Source organism: Haemorhous mexicanus, chromosome 14 (genome assembly GCF_027477595.1).
Source record: "Haemorhous mexicanus isolate bHaeMex1 chromosome 14, bHaeMex1.pri, whole genome shotgun sequence".
NCBI classification, from domain to species: domain Eukaryota; kingdom Metazoa; phylum Chordata; class Aves; order Passeriformes; family Fringillidae; genus Haemorhous; species Haemorhous mexicanus.
This window is the reverse complement of record NC_082354.1, coordinates 4,931,199-4,950,818: the sequence shown is the minus strand read 5'-3', so window position 1 is coordinate 4,950,818 and position 19,620 is coordinate 4,931,199. Positions and strand designations below refer to the sequence as shown.

The 19,620-nt window shown below is 54.0% G+C and overlaps 1 protein-coding gene across 2 annotated transcripts; it reads right to left on the bottom strand.

Moving 5' to 3' along the window:
- Positions 1–222: 222 nt before the first annotated feature.
- Positions 223–7,849, bottom strand: LOC132333793 (nuclear pore glycoprotein p62-like). 2 transcript variants are annotated; one of them, XM_059859230.1, is made up of 12 exons: positions 7,539–7,849; positions 6,374–6,759; positions 5,438–5,548; positions 4,842–4,973; positions 3,583–3,687; positions 3,020–3,128; positions 2,723–2,867; positions 2,246–2,295; positions 1,999–2,133; positions 1,215–1,326; positions 752–818; positions 223–438 (listed from the first exon to the last, which is right to left on the bottom strand). In XM_059859230.1, the coding sequence occupies exons 1-12, from the start codon at positions 7,832–7,834 to the stop codon at positions 347–349; spliced, it is 1,740 nt and encodes a 579-aa protein (XP_059715213.1). In that variant the 5' UTR covers positions 7,835–7,849; the 3' UTR covers positions 223–346. The 2 variants fall into 2 exon arrangements, with proteins under 2 accessions (XP_059715213.1, XP_059715214.1); XM_059859231.1 differs by lacking the exon at positions 3,583–3,687.
- Positions 7,850–19,620: the final 11,771 nt, after the last annotated feature.

Below are 19,620 nucleotides of genomic sequence, written 5' to 3'. Positions count from 1 at the left end.
CAGAGCCAAGTGTGCTGCACAGTACTGCTGCAGGACTATATCCACACCTCACTCCTGGGAGCCTCCCTGCTCTGCTGGCTCTCCTGGACACAGAGACTACCCCAAGCCCTCCAGAGCAGCATTTGTGTATCTCACCAGTCTGCAGGCACAGCTAAAGCACAGAGACCACACATCCCCACAAACTTCAGGCAGCTACTCCTGTCCAACACAACTAAGATCACCTTTGGGAACAAACAACACATTTTATTGCAAGAAAAGGAAACAAAAGCCAGGTCATTATGTTGGATCTCAAAACCTGCACAGAAAACAGAGGTGTTTATGTCCATCCTTTGAACATGAGAATGTTTCAATCAAAGGTGATCCGAAAGCTGCGCTCCTGCTCCTTGCGGCGACTCTCACAAACCTTGGTCACCTCTTCCACCTTCCTCTGCAGCACAGCTGTGGCAGAAGCAAGGGATTAATGTCACAGTCACCCCAGAACACAACCCTGCACAGTTCTGCTTGCAGGAGGAAGAAAAACATTTTAGGAAGGCTTTTTTTGGTAAAACACCAGCAGTTTTTAGGAGTAACTTCTCAGCAGAGGCCTCTAATCAGGCACAGCAGGAGAATTCAAGCCCAGAAGGGACAGTGCCACTGAAGGTGAGGAGGAAGACTCCTCAGGCTTCCTCAGGAATTCAGGGATGAACAAACACACAGACACATGCTCCTGCTTCCCATTCACAGTCCCAAAAGGCTGCAGGACAAAGCTCACCTGAATTCTGGTCAATCCACTGCAGGGAATCCATGTGTGCATTCAAAATTTTACAGATCTGCTGAAGCTGAGCAGAGAGAGAAGGTGCAAGTCAGCTGTGAGACTGCATAAACAGCAAGAGGAGTCAAAGGCAAGTTTCTCCTTGCCCAGCTTCCCTAAGGCAGCAGCCACTTGGCCAGGGAAGTGTGTGCAGCAATGCCGCTACTTTGCTTCTCCATACCAGCAAGAAAACTGCACAGTTTAGATGATATGTCTATGGCATTGGCTCATTTTAATTTAGCCCTAGGAACCAGCAGAACATTCCTCACCTTAGGCTTGAGGTGGCAAAATTCAAAATGAACATGGAAAAACTCAGTCTGCAATACTGAAGTGAAACTTTTACTGAAAAAAGCTGCTGAGTAGAGCCATAAGGAACATTAAGATCAAATTAATATAAATCATAAAGAAAGAAGCTTGCACTTACAGGGTCACTTGTGTCTGCTGGGCCCCTTGATGTGTTCAGGTGCTCAGTGATGTCCTTCAGATCTTGTGCCATGCGCTTCAGCTGAGCATCGATGTTTTCAGCCAGTTTGTAGCTGCAGAGCACACAGGAAACAAGGTCAGAATGGTTAAAGAAAGCTCTGGAGACCTGCTGAAGACCAGTCACAGCAACTGTGGGCCATCAGAATGAGCTTCCACATCTGCAGCCAAGATTGGCAGAGACCTGGGAACAACAGCCAGAGAGGCTCCACACCCACATGAAGGGACTCCAAACCCCTGCCTCCCTTGATCTACAGACAAGCAGGAGAGTGGAGGGCTTCCTGCAAGGCTTAGGGGGACTGAAGGAAGGAGCAAGCCTGGATTCAGGATTCATTATCTGTTGAAGCAGACAAATACTGCCTTTTAATTACCCTGCCATGATGCATCACTAAAGCCTTACAAGGGGACTTGTGCCACACAGAGTTCTCTACTCTCACCAATGTGGGCACTGAAGAACCATTAACTTTCCAATATTATGCCAAAATTAGTAACCTCTTCCCAGACAGCTAATTACACCAACAACCAAAGTACTTTTCATGCTGATTCAAAAGCATCCACTCACTGCTGCAGTTTCTAAATAGTAACATCTAAGTTGCCATGCATAAAACAGGACTAAATATCTGACAGGAGCTTGTTCAATCCTGTCACCCATGCCAGCTCCATGTGCTGCTGGCTGCTGTGAGCACAGCACAGTGCCCATCCCCATGGCCAGCAGGTCTGTGCCTCACGTCCTCTCCCGTTCCTCATCCGCGTGCTGCAGGTAGATGGTCCCGCTCTGCTCCTTCACAGACTCCTCCAGAGGGGTCAGCAAGTCCTCCAGCTCCTTCTGCTGGGACAGAATGAAGTCCAGTTCCTGATCCAGTCTGCAAAGAGAAATGCCAAATGCTTCCCTTTCATGTTGCAGAGCTGTCCCACAAGCAGGCAGGACAATGCAGAGAAGGAATAAAATCATTTCAAGTGCTCCTGGTCTCCTACCTCTTCTGGTCAACCTTCACCTTCTCCACTTCTCTGTGTAAAGAAGTAATCTGGAAACAGAAAACATTTCCTTACACCTTGGAAACCAAGAAGTCAGCTGTTCAGAGAAGAGAGGTGGGAGGGAGAAAGCAGCACCATGCAAGTTCTACTGGAAACAAGAGACGGTCACAAAGATCTATAGACCCAAGATGAAGTAAGGGAGGAATGATCCTCCCTTATTTCTCCTCCCTATTCCATCCCAAAGATGGAATAAACTTGGAATGACCCCCCCTAGGAGAAATTGGTATCACAGAGCAAAGGCAAAGAACAGATTTCCGACTCCAAGGCTAAAGGCCAGAACAGACACACAGACTGTGAAAAGCACCCAGGGGGAGCTCAGAGCTATGTGCACCATGTCCTAGCTGCCTGTTGCACCTGTAACAGAGCCCTTGGAGGAGCTAAGCAAGCAGAATGAGGCTGCTCTGGAGGCCTCCTCACCTTCTCCCCGTTCTCGATCAGCATGCGGTCCCAGGCATTGACTTGTGTGGCCTGATGCAGGAAGTGCTTCTCTTGGTCTTCCAGTTCCAGGCTCCACTTGTTGATCAAACTCTCCAGCTGGGCATAAGTCATCACTGGGGGGGCACTGAGAGGGAGCGAGGGCAGCACAGGACACGAGGTCAGGAGGGACAAACACCACAAGTCTCAGTGATTTCCCCTTCCTCCTGCAGAGCCCAGCCTGAGCCCTGCAGCTGCTCCTGCCCGGGCAGGAAAGGGTCAATGGCAACAAGCACCCACCTGGCTGTGGTGGCTGTGGTGGTGGCAGCTGTGGAGGTCACAGCTCCAATGGCACCAGTGGTAGTCAATGGCTTCAGGTTCAAGGGAAAGCCAGAAGCAGAAGTTGTCCCTGCAGGAAGAGATTCAAGTCAAGCAGCAGAAGGGGACACAGCTGGCACCTGTCAGACAGAGAGCAGCTCCAGGGTGCACTGCCCATGGCTGGAGGAGCTGCAGCAGATCCCTCTGAAGGGAACAACAGCAAATCCTACCTCTGCCAAGGAGGGAATGAAAGCATCCCCAGCCCAACCCCTGTCAATATCCCCAAGTTTTACTGCTAGAACCAATAACTGCCAGCACACCCAGCTCCTCCCCTGCACCTCTGCAGTGGATGAGAGAGAACTTCTGTGTTTTCACAAAGAGATGGAAAAGGATCAGAGAAAGACAGACTGTGCTGGTTTCAGTTACTTGAGGGCTTTACAAATCACAGCTGCTGAGCTGCTACTCTCACGTGGCCCTTTACACCTGCACAGAGCACTGAACTCAGCCTCCCTTCTCTTCAGTGACTTTCAGCATCCTGTTCCTACCAGTGGCAGTGCTGGTGGTGGCAGCTGTGGTTCCAGGAACCTTTAATCCAAAGCCCAGTGTCCCCAGACTGGCTGCCCCAGTGGAACCAGTGGAGGTGGCACCCACTGTGAAGAGAAGACACCATTAACAGGTTGCAGGAGCCATGGAATGCAGGGCCCTTGGAGAAGCTGTGCCCAGCCTGCTCCCCTCCCACTGCAGCAGCAGCCCCAGGGAGCAGCAGCAGCCTGGCAGCCCCAGGGAGCAGCAGCAGCCTGGCAGCCCCAGGGAGCAGCAGCAGCCTGGCAGCCCCAGGGAGCAGCAGCAGCCTGGCAGCCCCAGGGAGCAGCAGCAGCCTGGCAGCCCCAGGGAGCAGCAGCAGCAGCAGCAGCAGCCCCAGGGAGCAGCAGCAGCAGCAGCAGCAGCCCCAGGGAGCAGCAGCAGCAGCAGCAGCAGCCCCAGGGAGCAGCAGCAGCAGCAGCAGCAGCCCCAGGGAGCAGCAGCAGCAGCAGCAGCAGCCCCAGGGAGCAGCAGCAGCAGCAGCAGCAGCCCCAGGGAGCAGCAGCAGCAGCAGCAGCCCCAGGGAGCAGCAGCAGCAGCAGCAGCCCCAGGGAGCAGCAGCAGCAGCAGCAGCCCCAGGGAGCAGCAGCAGCAGCAGCAGCCCCAGGGAGCAGCAGCAGCAGCAGCAGCCCCAGGGAGCAGCAGCAGCAGCAGCAGCCCCAGGGAGCAGCAGCAGCAGCAGCAGCCCCAGGGAGCAGCAGCAGCAGCAGCAGCCCCAGGGAGCAGCAGCAGCAGCAGCAGCCCCAGGGAGCAGCAGCAGCAGCAGCAGCCCCAGGGAGCAGCAGCAGCAGCAGCAGCCCCAGGGAGCAGCAGCAGCAGCAGCCCCAGGGAGCAGCAGCAGCAGCAGCCCCAGGGAGCAGCAGCAGCAGCAGCCCCAGGGAGCAGCAGCAGCAGCAGCAGCAGCCCCAGGGAGCAGCAGCAGCAGCCCCAGGGAGCAGCAGCAGCAGCCCCAGGGAGCAGCAGCAGCAGCCCCAGGGAGCAGCAGCAGCAGCCCCAGGGAGCAGCAGCAGCAGCCCCAGGGAGCAGCAGCAGCAGCCCCAGGGAGCAGCAGCAGCAGCCCCAGGGAGCAGCAGCAGCCCCAGGGAGCAGCAGCAGCCCCAGGGAGCAGCAGCAGCCCCAGGGAGCAGCAGCAGCCCCAGGGAGCAGCAGCAGCCCCAGGGAGCAGCAGCAGCCTGGCTGCCCCTTGATTGGCCCAGGGACAAACGTGCCTGCAGAGACTCACGTGAGAGGCCCGTGGTGCTGGAGGAGGCTGGGGCTGAAGAAGTTGCCACAGATGCAAACAAGGAGGGCCCCGTGGAGCCCAGCACTGAGGTGGTGCTGGTGGTGGAGGCTGTGCTGGCAGCTGTGGATGTGACTGCAGGGACAAACAGCTCCAGCTGTACAAGCAGAGCACACTGAGCTCCCACCCACCCCCTGCACAACAACCCTGCTGGGAGGGTGGCACCACCTGCCCAGCCACACCTGGTTCTTGGGCATGTCAGCATTTGAAACCTCCTTTTCCTCTTATTCTCCCTCCACTCCCTGTCTTTCACAATCTGCCCCTTTAAGATTGTGCCTCCCTTCCCCTGTGCTCCCCAAACAAGCACAGAACAGAATGTGGCATGTGGGACACAATCAGAACCACAGGACACACTGTGCAAGGGCTCTAGGAGCTGTCACAGATCCCCAATGCCAGGGAAACCCACAGGAACAAACACTTGTGGCCTCTTCTCACACCCCAATATAAGATATTTGTCTGCTTCCAACAGACAACTATAGCCAGGAGGAGAGCAGACTCCCCAAATCCTTCAGGAATTGTTTTCTAGAACAGCTTCCTACCTCCCAGCTTGCTTCCAAAGGTCAGGGTGGGTGCCTGGCTGGTGCTTGTGGTCAGTGTTGCTGTGCTTGTACTGGTGGCTGCCGCTGAAGGCTGAGCCCCAAAGGTCAGACCTGGAACCAGGAGCAAAAGGAAAACATGGATTTCCTTCCTAGAGGCTAAAGAGCAATTGCTCCCCAGCACTGCAGCCCCTGGACAGGCCTGTCAGAAACACCTCTGGTTCCAGACCCTCGCTCCACTCTGCCCCAGCACAAGCCAGAGGCTGCAGAATCTGCAACCCCACTGCACCCTCAGACACCCCCATGCCAAAGGCTCCCAGCCTCCAGCTGCCCCCAAGGCTGTGTCACAGCTCAGGGGACAGTTCAGATGGCCACAACACACAGAGTGTCACCCTACAATTTCAGAGGGCTTCAACCCACACATCCTGACACCAAACCACCGCAGCAGGCTGCAAGCAGCTGCCCTCCTTGTTCTTCAGCCCAGCCTTTTACACCCCTCATGTTGATGCACTGCACCTGTGTGCCCTCTGCTCCCTTTGGTGGTTGCTCAGCACACCTGGGCACTCCATGGCTCAGTGCTGTCAGTGCTGCTCACCTGCTGCTCACAGCTGTGCCCACTGGGGATGAGGCTGGGCCAGCCCCATCCCAGTGACCCCAAACTGTGCCTGCAGCACAGCCCCATCCCAGTGACCCCAAACTGTGCCTGCAGCACAGCCCCATCCCAGTGACCCCAAACTGTGCCTGCAGCACAGCCCCATCCCAGTGACCCCAAACTGTACCTGCAGCACAGCCCCATCCCAGTGACCCCAAACTGTACCTGCAGCACAGCCCCATCCCAGTGACCCCAAACTGTGCCTGCAGCACAGCCCCATCCCACTGACCCCAAACTGTGTGTCTGCCACAGTCTGACTCACCACGACCCCCAGGCTGCTCACCCACCTGCGGGCTGCCCCCCGAGGCTGAAGGGCGTTGCTGCTGGGCTGGCAGCTGCCAGGGTGGCCGTGCTGGTGCTGGCAGCAGCTGCAGGGGCCGTGCCAAAGCTCAGCCCTGCCGACGTCGCCGGCGCAGCCGCGGTGCCGATGCTGAACCCGGCCGTGCCCGCCTGGCTCGTGGTGCCACTGGAGAAGGTGAAGCCTCCTGTTGTCCCAGAGGGAGCCGTGCTGCTGCTGCTGGTGCCAGCAGAGCCAAAGGCAAAGCCAGACGGGGCTGCTGCCTGGGTCGAGGGGGTGCTGGTTGCTGCAGGAGCACCAAAAGAAAAGCCCCCCGTGATTCCAGCAGCTGGAGTGGCAGTGCTGGCTCCAAAGGTCACTTTTGGGGTGTTTGTCCTGGGGAAGAAAAGGAAAGAAAGGAAGCCATTCTGCTTGAGACACACATCCACCCAAGTCCACAGCTGGCTTTCTCCTTTCAAAGACATGCACACCTGGCCAGGCTTGTGTCCCAGGTATGACAACAGATTCCAGCCAGCTGCTGTCACCTGCCATCCCCTTTAGGGCTCTTCCTACTGCCTGTCTCTTCATTACCTCCATCCACCCAGGTACCACAGGGCATTTTATGGCAGCACACTGAAGCTGCTCCTTCTCTCTGCTCACCGTTTCCACTGCCTCTACGCAAGGCTGGTTTTGTCTGCTCGTCCCCATTTGAGCTCCCTTCCCACAGCTCCCATCTGGCAAGCTTTTCCCGCAGCAGTTCTGCAGAACCGCTCCAGAGCTCGCAGCCTTCCCTGAATGTCAAATGCCTCCCAAACTGCCGGGGAAACATTCAGAGCAACCCGCATCCGGGTCAGAAAGAACGAGACGTTTGATATTCGGCAGCAGAGCTTCAGCCTTTCTGCGTGCACGCGTCTCCAGCCCCGTTCCATCCGCAATCAGGGAACATCTCCTTCCCCACCGTGCAGGGGCTCCCCGTGCCAACAGCGGCCGGGGCCGGGGCTCGCCGAGCCCTGCGGGGCGCTGGGAAGAGCCGGCACAAGGGCCAAGGCTCGCCCCGAGCAGCTTTCCCCGCAGAGCCCTCGCCCAGCACCCACAGGACCCCGCTCCCTCTGTTCGTCCCTCCGTCCGTCCGTCCCTCCCTCTGTCCGTCCGTCCCGGCCGGCCCCGGCTCTCACCCCAGCGGGAAGGCGGCGGCTGCCGGGGCGGCGGGGGCCGCGCTGGCCGAGCCGAAGCTGAAGCCGGAGGGCTGCGCGGCCGGGCCCGGCCTGCTGAAGGAGAAGAGCCCGGCGGGCTGGCTGCCGCCCGCCGCCGGCGCCGCGCTGCCGAAGCTGAAGCCGGTGGAGGCGGGGGCGGGCGCCGGCGCGGAGAAGGAGAAGCCGCTGGTGGCCGTGGTGGTGGTGGCGGCGGCTCGGGGCGCGCCCAGGCCGAAGGCGCCGCCGGGCGCGGCCGCCCCGAAGCTGAACTGGCTCATGGCGCGGCGGCGGCGGCGGCGCGGGCCGAGCTCCGGCAGCGCCCGGCGGCTCCGCGACCGCGCGCGCCGCGATGGCGTCACCGCGCCCCGCCCGGGCCCGCCCCCGCGCCTTCCCGCTCTCTGCGGCCATTGGTCGGGGCGGCCGCCACTCGCGGGATGTGGGCTCCGATTTGCTGTTGGGGCGTGAGGGGCGGGGCGTGTCGGCGTTGCTGTGGGGACGGGGGACGCGGCTGCGGGACCGGAGTGCGGGACAGGGGAGAGACAGAGCGGAGAGAGGGACAGGGGAGAGACAGAGCGGGGTGAGGGACAGGGGACAGCGGGACAGGGCAGAGACAGAGCGGAGTGAGGGACAGGGCAGAGACAGAGCGGATTGAGGGACAGGGGAGAGAGAGAGCGGAGTGAGGGACAGGGGACAGCGGGACAGGGGAGAGACAGAGCGGAGTGAAGGACAGGGCAGAGACAGAGCGGAGAGAGGGACAGGGGACAGCGGGACAGGTGAGAGAGGGGAGTGAGGGACAGGGGAGAGACAGAGCGGAGTCAGGGACAGGGGACAGCGGGCCGGGGTGCGGGACAGGAACACGTACCTGTCAACACAGATCTCATTCAAACAGGCGATATTAAATCGGGAACTTTTTCCACTGCCTGCTTTCTTTGATCACTGCCTGACCTCTTTTTTCTTGTTTAGAATAACAACCTTTCATTCCAGAGGAATCTGTCAGTTTCAATGAGATAATTTCTAGAGGACTGGGTGGGTTTTAGTTAAATGTGCTGATTGAGGTGCATTCCAATGGCAAAGCATCTAATAGAAAAATTAATTTCCTGTTGAGAACTCCTGACCTGTTGCAGAACAAGAAGCTTTACTTCCTTATCAAAAATTTCAGCTGAAATGCTAAGCGGAAAGAACTGCTAGAGTTTGGACTATTATCTGGATGTTACTGAAGGAAAATTATTTTCTCTGATCAACAGATTCCAGGGTGCAACCAGTTCATATGGCTCAATGGCTGTTAGCTGTTGAAGTTCAGCATTCCATAAAGCCAGATAAGATAGCCTTTATCATTAAGTAGAAAGGAAACCAGCTGGCTCTGGAGGCCAAGAAATAAATTTTTATACCTTAGAAACCAGATAATAAAGGCCCTTTTCAACAGAGAAGGAAGCAATGTCAAAGTTAGCAGCACTGTCTGAGGATGGAGACCTAAGAATGTGTTGGAAAGTTCAGTGAAAACTCCTGTGCAGTACTTGTGGCTGCCATAAGAATGATAGTTACATTTCTGTTCTAAACCCCTACATGCCGGATTTTAACCTTGTGCTTCAGGAAACCAACACAAATGGACAGTGGTGCCTAGAGAGAACTTCTCCTAACACTGTTTCCTTGTAACTCCTGACTGTGCTGGTGCCTTTCCTTGGAATCAGCTGTGCCCAGTGCTCTGTGCTGCACACAGGGGTTAAACTGCCTTTCTCTGTGTGCTCCTCTGGGATCACCCCACCTTCTCAGGTGCCCTTGGGTCAGAGATACCAGAACCAGTGCTGAGGACTATGCTCCATTGAGGTTGGAGGCATCAACAAGGTCAAGCTGACCTGCATTCCATATCAGAATCACTCCTATGGAGAAAAAAAAAGACAGGTTATTGTCATAGAGACTTGTTTCTGGGGGGAACAGAAGGCCCAGTGTATGGCCATGGGAAACAAGGACAGGTTACACAGGAAAATGAGGGGGATGCTGTTCAACAGTTCGTGTGGCCAGAGCTTGATTTGTGTCCAAGCATGCCAGCGCTGTGAAAGACAGCAAAAAGGACTTGTTAAAACATGTTAACAGCAAAAGAAAGCTCAGAGATCACACTGGTCTGCACTTGATGAGGTCAGACACCTCACAAACAGAGAGATGGACAAAGCAGAGATGTTTAATGCCTTCTTCCCCTCTGTCATTAACATCAGATGGGCCCTGGGACCCCTGGAGCTGTGATTGGGGCAGGATAAACTCACAGCCAAAACTGAACATGTGTGAGGCTTGCTGCTCCAGCTGGATGCACACAAATCTATGGGGCACGAGGGGCTCATCCCAGGGTACTGAAAATGCTGTCATCACAGGGTCTCTCTCCATTATTTTTCAAGCCTTGGGAGCCTGGAGAGGTCCCTGCACACTGGAAGCTGGCCAAAGTCCTGGTTTTCAAGATGAGCAAGAAGGAAGACCCTGGTATTTACAGCCCTGTCAGTCTCCCTTCAGTGCCTGGTAAAATAGTTATTTTTCTGGGTGTTATTGAAAATCACTTGAGAGACAACACAGTCTTTTGGCTTCAAGCAAGGAGAAGGTTTCTGGCTGAGAAAATGTCTCTGGATAGGCCTCTCATTTTTTTAAAGTTTCGGGACGGGGGGAGGGTGAGAGCTGAATTTATTTATAGATGTATGTGTGTTTGCGTTTTCTCTCACGCTGCAGAGCCCTCGCTGCCCGTGTCCTGCAGAAGGAGGTGACCTGCTCCCACACGGTGGCACTGCTGGCCTGCCTGTGACCCGCACGTGTCCCCTGCCTGCCCTGAAGGGTCCTCGGAATGGCCCGCTGGACCCTGGCATCTCACAGAACCCCAGGGTCGTGGCCCTCTGCAGCTGGCTGGTGAATCACAGAGCGATCTGGGTCACCTTCTGCTCCTCCTTGCCGGATTTTGGGGAAGGGGATAGGCTGGGTTACACCAGCACTGAAAACGTGATGTGGTGAGAACAATCCTGCTCATCCTGCTCATGCCTCGCTGGCTCGGGGCACTCATGGGGCCAAACCCCTCCTGTTGCTCCTGTTTTCCCTGCCCCAGCCACAACCCCCCCCCCCCCCGACCCCTCTTGTTTCTCCTCACTGCTGCCATGCTGAGCCCCTTTTCCAACATAAGCTCCATCAACACCTTTGCCCTCAAAGCCTGCTCATCTCTCCCAGCACCCCTATAACTCCTCTGTAGCCCCACACTTCTCTGCACAGAGAAAAGCCAGGCACAATTCTTCCCAAGAACATTTCTGTGTTTCACATGCTCTGAACCTCAGAGAAAGGAAAAACAATTCTTATCTCATTTGCTGTGCCTGTGTTGTGCCAAAGTAGAATGCAATATGGAGATTGTTTACCCAGAGTGATGGTGCTTTGTTTCCTTGGCCTGTCAGGGCAAGGTGTGTGTGTGTGTGTCAGGACTGTTGGGTGACAGCCATGAGATTCTGGGCAGTGTGTGCAGGGTTGAGTGCTTGGCAGATCCAGTTTCAGAGTTATAGAATAATATAGTATAATAAAGTAATTAATTAGCCCTCTGATAAGATGGAGTCAGATGCATCATTCTCTCCCCTCGTCAGGGCCATCACAGCATTGCAATACTCCTCCATGCTCTTTTTCCCTCCTGAGCTTTCCTTTGTGCCCACATCCCTTTCCTCTTTGCCCAGTGCTGCCTTTGAGCAGCTCTGCTGGGCAGAGCACAGGCTGCAGGTGGGGTCAGGCCCTTCCTTTCCTCAAGTCAGGCTTTGGATTCTTTCACAACAGCTCAGGCATCCCGGGCTCTGTCAGGTGCACGGTCTGGCTGTGTTTCTGGACAAACAGCTGTGGCTTGCAGGACCAGCACGGCTCTGCTGTGGCCATGCTGGACTCTCCTTGTGCCTAACACCCTGCCTGGCTTGGGCTGAGCTGGATTTGGGCCCTTCCATGCCATGAGGGCATCCATCAGTCTGTCCAGCCCACGCAGCTGCTAAACTGGGTCCCTGCCTGTGTTTTCCTCCCGAGCGTGACTGTCTGTTTGTTAAATAATGTAGCGACACGAGGTTCCTTGAAGTCAATTTCTCTTCCCGGGTAGCCATGGGAACAGCCGGTGGGTGCTGATGCCGGGCTTGCCTCAGATCTGCTGCAAGGCTCTGGGGGAGCCTGCCTGAGCCCTGCTCCCTCCTTCTCCAGCTGATGCTGTCCTGCCTGGCAGCTTCCCTTGTTTAGGCTTGTCTTCTTAGACTCTTCTTCAGCCAGCAGCATGGCTGTGGTCACCAATTGTTGTGGTGTTGTGAGGGTCCCCAGGACAAGGTGAGAGATGAGAATTGCCTCCAAGTTCTCAGAAGGCTGATATTTTATTATTATATATTATTATATATTACTATATTATATTATACATTATTATATATTATTATATTAATAATATAATATAATCATATATAATATCATATGAAAATTATATACTAAAACTATACTAAAGAAAGAGCAAGGAGACATCAGAAGGCTTAACAAGAATGAATAATAAAAAATCGTGACAGACTCAGAGTCTGACACAGCTGCGCTGTGATTGGCCATTAATTAAAAACAATTCACATGCTGGGTAAACAATTCTCCAAATCACATTCCAGAAGAGCAAAACATGGAGAAGCTGAGGCTTCTCATCTTGCCAGGAGAAGAAATCCTGGTGAAGGGATTTTTCATAAAATATCGCAGTGACACATGGCTGTACTTTAAACTTGGAAATGTTGAGGCTGATGGGGTTTTGAGGAAGATGAGGGGTTTGGGAGCAGCCAGATGTGACAAAGGGGAGAAGTTGCACCCAAAAGATGCTGCCTGCAGTATGTGGTTCATGGGAAGAAAGCAAGGGCAAGTGCAAGTAGTTCAATATTGTTCAAGCCTGTGCTGGTTTCCAGTGCAGAAGCATCTTGAAACCTGATTTCCTCCTTTATACCTTGAAATGACTGGCCCCAAGGAGCTGAGGAGAGCTCACCCCTACAGTCACACATTCCTAAAGTGCATTCTCTCGCTCAGGCCGTGGGTGTGCAGGACAGGGTGCGTGGGTGGCCAGCCCAGCATCCCTCCTTTGACTGAAACTCTTCATTTTACCTGGAAAGGCATGAGACCATGTGACAGAAACCAGTGCTTAGGTGATATCACCAAATGCATGCTGTGTGCCGTTGCCTGAGAGTCAGAGTTGAGCAACACAGTGATGTGGACAGAGATCCCCCATCCTGCATGGTGAGGGTTGTGCCACATCACTTCCCCCTTGAAAGGGCTGCATTTTTAACTTACCACAGAAGGGACTTTCTCTATTGCTACTGCAGGCTGAAAGGCCAGGTCTATACGGCCGTGGGGTTTTTTGCAGTCTGTAGGACCTGTGTCTGTGTCTAGCATTCCTGATCTCCTGCTTGGTTGAATCCTGTTTCATTTCCAGCTCACCTTTTGAGATTTCAGAGCTGTTTCTGTGACCTCTCTTGACTTTCTCAGATTGTGTTGTTTACTGTGTTTCCAGGTCAGTGCTGCAGGTGGGAACACTTGAGATTGAAGGTATGCCTCCATTCATGGTTTGAAAGTAGCATTTCATACCTTCATTCATTGTTTGGTGTTTTGCTTCTGTCATCTCTCCAGCCAGTCCTCAAACCACACCCCAATCATATTCCATTTTCAGTAGAGCTGTTGAGGAGATTGAATCTGTACCAGGATATTGCAATGAGCTGAAGTTTTACTTTAGCAGTGTTTGGGATGCTTGCACCAGTTTTTATGGTTGCATGAAATATATTTTCTGAAGTACAAAATAGCCAATGATCTTGGGAGCATCCATGCTTCTGACCATTTGGGGAAGTTTTATCCCCAAAGCCAATCATGCTTTGAAGCATCTACCCTGGGTGGGTGAAAAGACAGACCTTTATTTTCTTCTCCGAAGCTGCTTCTAAAGCAGGAAATGTCCACACCTCCTTCAGACTTGATCTCAATGTTCTTCACGGCACATATGCGTAATCTTAGCTGCTGCTGCTCCTCCTCTTTGCATCTTTTTTTATTCCCTCCCATTTAAGTAGCTCTGTGATCTGAACTTTATCCCTAACATACTTGACCTTATTTTTCAGCAGATTATTCACAGACATCCCCAGAGTTTTTCATGGCGTGTGTCAAGCCCTTGGGCTAAAACCTGTCTCCGGGTTTATTCCTGCCACCCAGGGAAAGGAGAACGTGGTTGAGTGATTGTCATGGTTTAACCCCAGCTGGCAACTCAGCCCCACGCAGCCACTCACTCCCTCCCTGCCGGTGGGATGGGGGAGAGAATTGGGAAAGTAAAAGTGAGAAAACCTGTGGGCTCAGATAAAGACAGTTTAATAACTAAAGCAAAAGTCGTGTATGCAAGCAAAGCAAAACAGGGAATTCATCCACTGCCTCCCATGGCAGGCAGGTGCTCCAGGAAGGCAGGGCTCCATCAGTTACTTGGGAAGACAAACTCAGAATGTTCCCCTTCCTCCTTCTCCCCCAGCTTTGAGTGCTGAGGGTGATGCCATGAGGTCTGGGATGTCCCTGGGGTCAGCTGGGATCAGCTGTCCTGGCTGTGCCCCCCAGCTCCTCAGTGGTGAGGGTGAGGAGCAGGACAGGCCCTGGCTGTGTGCAATCCCTGCTCAGGGAGAGCTCAAACATCCCTGGGTTATCAGCCCTGCTCCCAGCACAAAACCAAACCCAGCCCCACAGCAGCTGCCGTGAAGGAAATTCTGCCCAGCCAAGCCCAGCACGGTGATGTGCAGAAAACAGACACTGAGGAGTTAGTGAGAGGAATGGGCTGTGCTGAATGAGGGGGTGGTGAGCAAAGGGCAGCTTTGATGCAAGCATCCATCAGCAGAGATCCGTGAGCCTACGGAAGCGTTCAGCAGCCTGTGAACAGCTAGCAGGCTTCATATTCTCACCTCTCTGTGTCTGACATCAGCAGCAAGATAAAAATATATGCTCCTTACAGCAATACATGGGTCTTTTGGCATTTCTTGAGCTGATTTGTTTTCCCCAGTGTGAGGAAATAACACACAAAGTAGTTCTGTGATGGAGCATTTCCTAAATGGATGTAGCTTGGCAAGCTGCAGCTATTAATTTTCCTTGGATAAGCTGGTATCAGAGTAGCTGAGTTTGAAACTTGGCACTTCTCTTCTGCATCTTTCAAAACTCTCTCGAGGATGCCTGTGCCAGGAGCTGCTGCCAGAGTAGCTTGGGGGGATTAAGTTGTGTACTGGAGATAAACACTTATTGGAGGTGAGGAGGTCAGAAGGGCATCCTCAGAGATAAGGATGTTTGGTAAAGCCTTCTCCTCCCAGTGCCCACTGTGCCAGGACCATGCTGTGCCCCAGGAAGTCCTGGGACTGCAGCCAGCAGCCCTGGCAAGGCCTGGGGGGACCCAGCCTGTCCTGCCCTTGGTCCCAGCATTGCATGGGGGTGTGCAGGAGCAGGCAGCAGTGCAAGAAGCCAGGGAAGAGCAGTGGTGTGTTTCCCCTCAGCTCACTCTGCTGAAGAAACTGTGGCTCTCTTCATCCCATTACTGAGCTGGGATCTTTAGTCCTGCATTTCCTGGGCAGCCTGCCTCTGCTTTGCAAAGATCTTCCATGGGAAAGGGCAGCTGCACTGAGGGACAGCTGAGGGAAACTTGTCTCCTCACACAGGACTGGGCTGCCTTTGCACTGTGCTTGGCACTGCTTATTCCCCATGAGGATCTTACCCAGTACTGAAGTTGGGTGGATTAGCTGCACCTGTGACCTGTGAGGTAAAAGAGTTCTCAGCTGCAGAATCCCAAGGCAGGAATCAGCCCTTGGCACGCTGGTCACCCAGCACAGCAGGGAGATGGGGCTCCCTGAGCTTTGGGAAGGAGGCCATAACCCACAGCAGGACCTTTGATTGTGAGCAGGCCCTGGGGTATCAGCTACAGGGACAGGTCTGCCCAGGCAGGTGGAAATTTATTGTGTGCTAGGAGGATCCTGGCAGCTCCCTGGGCTGGGCTATGGGGACTTTGCTCTGGGAGCCACTTCCAGGGGCTTTGCCTTGCAACAGGGAGGTCCTTCCCCTTGCTGAGGATGTCCCTAGACCCAAAGCCTGCTCTCCTTGCCTTGAAACAAGGAGCTAATTGTTTTTCTCCCTGATATCTCTTCCCCTGCCACCTCCCCAGCAGCACAGAGGTGGAGTGAGCCTTGCCCCGGCCAGCAGCCAGGCCTGGGGTGAGACATCCTGCCAGCTCACAATCTGGGAACATTAAAATAAAGGGTGTTTGGGAAGGGCAGAAGGCTGAGGAGGAGGTTCTCAGTCGTGGGAGGATCAGAGGCTCCAGCGGTCGGTGAGATGTGTGCCTGGCTTCTCTGGCTGTGGGGCAGAACCAAAGAGCAGTGCCCTCATTCCTGTAAAAGTGTACTGGAATTGTTCAAAGGGCATGTCAGCATCACAGTGGTGCATCCAGGGATAGCTGAGGTCAGCCCTTAGCTCTGTAATGCCTGCAGAGTCTCTGGGCTTTTCTATGCCCGAAAAATACTGAAGGCTGAGATTGTGCCCACTGCCTCAAAAGGAAAGGGCTAAAAATTTGAGTAATGAAAATGCATCTGTTGGAGAAATCTTAGAAGCACCTGCCAGGTAGAGCTGGTGCTGTGGGACTTTGCTCCAGTGACCTGAGAAACCTAGAGAGACAGCTTTTCTGGGAAAGCAAGTTTGAGGCAATCATGCTGTTTCTGACGTGAGTCTTGTTCTGCTCTCAGCCTTTTTTAGCAGTCTGGACATCCCAGAAGTAGAGGGTGTTGTAAGTTCTGTGAAAAAAGACACCTGACCTGGGGAAAGATTAGCTTGCCAATGTGGGAAAAACTTCATTCAAAGCACACCCTCATTTCCTGAGCAGAGATAAAAGGCAGCCCCAAAGCTGACTGGTTTCTCTGCTTATGGGGAGATCTGTTCCTTCCAGACTCGTGGTGCTTAGCAGAGAGCCTGGAGGGCTCAGCTGTGCCTGGGGTCTGAGCATCTTCTAGGTATGAACCTTTGTTAGCAGCTGCCAAAATGTTGGTGCCTTTAGGCCTGGAGGTGACAGGATAGCAGGGATTGCTTGGGATGACTCTCTAGACTTGCTAAGGGGGTTGCAGCTCTGTTTGTCCATGCAAAGGTGTTTGGGATCCTCTGGTCTTCCTCTCTTCTGTCCAGTGTGGTGCTGTGGAACCATCACGATTTATCTGCAATTCTCTAAACCAGTTCTCCAAAGCAGATTTTGGAGATGGACTATGTTTTTCCCAATACTTCTGTAAAATTTGTGGAAGACCTTATGTTTGTACCACTATAAAAGTATGCCTTGCTCACTGAAATGATGTGGGTTCTACAACAAAGCCTTTTTTACTGCTACAGATTGCATGTACATGAGGCTTGCTGAGATCACTAACCTGAAGCTCCTCCAATAGAGATTAGACTCTAATTATTATGGAACAATCTGATTGTGATGTTAATGCAACGCCTGGAAGATCAAACATCCGTGTCCTCTCCACGGGTATCAGCTTTTCTGAGATAAATGCCTTTTATAACCCTCCTGATAGATTTCTGAGCTGTTGTTCAAACAGAAAGGTGCTTTCTAGCAATCTCCAAAGGCCTCTGTCCCCTGCAGTGTCATGGAGTTCATTCTGCCCTCATATCTTTCCTTCAAGACCGAAAGATCCTTTAAGGTGCCTTTAAACAGGTCTCACCTGGGAGGCTGTGGACAGCCATGAGTTTGTGCACCAGTTTTTCCCAGATGGAATGTGTTTTTTGAAGAGGAACTTGTTCCTCACCTCCAGTGCCAGGTCTCCCAGCAGGACCAGAAGAGCTGGGCACCAACAGCCTGTGTTGTGTGCCCTGACTCAGCAGGGCCATCCCCACAGCCCCAGGAGGGCAGGCAGCCTTTGGAGGTGAAATGTGACTGCAATTGCCAGCTGAGCACCACAGACACCAGAGGTGAACACATGAGGCTCTTTCCCGGGCTCAGGGGCATGGCTGGGGCAGGGAATGCCTCTCCCACTCCTGCCAGTGGGACTTGAGCCCAGCCTGGCTGTCAGGATTTGGGGTGTCCGGAGCAGCCCCTTTTGGTTGTGTATCCTCTGCTGCTCCTGAAAAGGCTGCAGAGCCATGGGCAATCTTCCATATCAGCCCTGGCTTGCTGAGGGGCCAGGAGGCTCTGACACAGCGTGGGAGGCAGCTGGGAGTGTGCTGTGGCTGGGGAGAGGGTGGAGGAATGTGCTGGTCCTTTCCAAGTACCTCAGCCCATCAAGAAGCTGGCCTGAACCTCCTTCCCCCTCCCATCTCTCCTATCTGAGCAATTCCTGGGGGCAGAGATGGGCCCTCCCAGCATGTGGCCTGATATTCCCCAGAGAGCTTGCATGGATTATTTGCTGCTGCTTCAGGTCAGCTGTGCCAGGCAGAGATGAGCAGTGGGTTGGGAATGCCAGAAGGAGCTCTGCTTGCCTGGAGGGCTCCAGGGAGGCAGGAGGTGTGTGATCCTGGTGGCTCTAGGGCAAACCTGTGTCCTTTTTTACCCGGGCATCCCTGCCCAGTGCCCTGCACAAGAAGAGGCTCTGCTTGCCCCTGGGGCAGTGCTTGGTGGGCAAGGGTAGGATGCAGGGGCCTTGCAGATGGGCTGGCTTTCTCCCTCTTTGGAAGAAGAAGTTGTGACTTTCTGCACATTTCTCGTGACCAGCTGATGAGGTTGCAGTCCCTGATCCTGGGTTGGGGTGTACTGAGTGTTTATAGTGCCTCTATCACTTTTGAAGATAAGGGCATATTATTTTATTGCCCCTTTCCTTCCATCGAGGCATCATCTAGATGGGAAAGAGGAGAAGGACTAATTTCCTTATGGCAGGGGATTAGTCACTGCAGCCTGGCCCTCCAGTGAGGGCTGCAAGGCTCTCCACTCCACCACACCAGTCTGCAAGGCGGGGGCTTGAGATGGAGAGAGCCCTTCCCCACCCATCCCTCTGCCCACCCCTGCTTCCTCCATCTTGTCCTGAACTTGGCTGTGCTCCCCTATGCCTTTCCTGCAGGAATCCTGCAGCACCCTCAGCTTTTGCCACTGAGCTGGTGAGGGGCAAGAGCCTTCTGAGGGGCTGGCTCTGTGCTGGCTGGGCTCCATCCCTTCCCTCACGCTCACCATCAGCAGAGCTGCCCCTGGAGCAGTCTGGGCTCCTGTTCTCTCTAGGCTGGGTGATATCCGGGCTGCCCTCAAGAACCTGCTTTATCAATAATGAGAACATGGCTATTGCATGATGCAGAGATAACCATTGCCACCACAGCTGTGCACCCAGTGTCCTCCCCTCCCCTTCCCCATCCTCCTTCCCAAGTGGAAAATTTGTGTCATCCTGCCTTGCCCTGTAGCCAGGTTTCACATCTTTTGGTGCATTCACATTGAAGGCCAGGAGAGCTGGAGGGGAGAAATGTTCCCTTCCCTGAACCCACCCACTGCTTAATGCAGGGGCTCCCCTGTGGCAGGGCTGGTGGCCCTGGGGAACTGGTCCCTGTTCCAGTGTGATGGTGTTTCTGTACCCCAGCTCTGAGCTCTGCCTGCTTCTGCCTGTGCCAGCTGCCTTTCTCCTTCTGGGGGAAGCTTCCCTTCTGCTTCTTGAATTAAAGCATTAATAAGCCCAGCACCAATAAAGCTCTGAGCGTTTCAAATGCCCCTTTGTTTAATTAGCACAGCCTCTGCCTGCAGACAGGGGTGGGAGGCGAGGGGCAAGGACCCAGTGCCCAGGAATTCCTCCTCTTTAAGGTGTGACGTTTTGTGCCAACTATTTTCTCTCCCACTCTCTCCACCAGATGCCCAGAAAAATACCATTTATGGCCAAAGGACCCTCAGAACTTGCAACATCTCCTGGGGGGCTGCACCAGCAGGTTTAGCCTCTTGCATGCCCCAGGGCACTCTTTTCCCCAGGGTAGGAATAAATAACTCAGCCGGTCCAGGGTTGATGATATGCTTTGTCCCTTGGCCATGGAAATGGGGCCACTGGCCTTTGCCTGGAGATCCACCTTGGTCCCCTTCAGCGAGTGTCACCCTGGGGATGGGTCCCTGTGTAGCTCCCTGCCC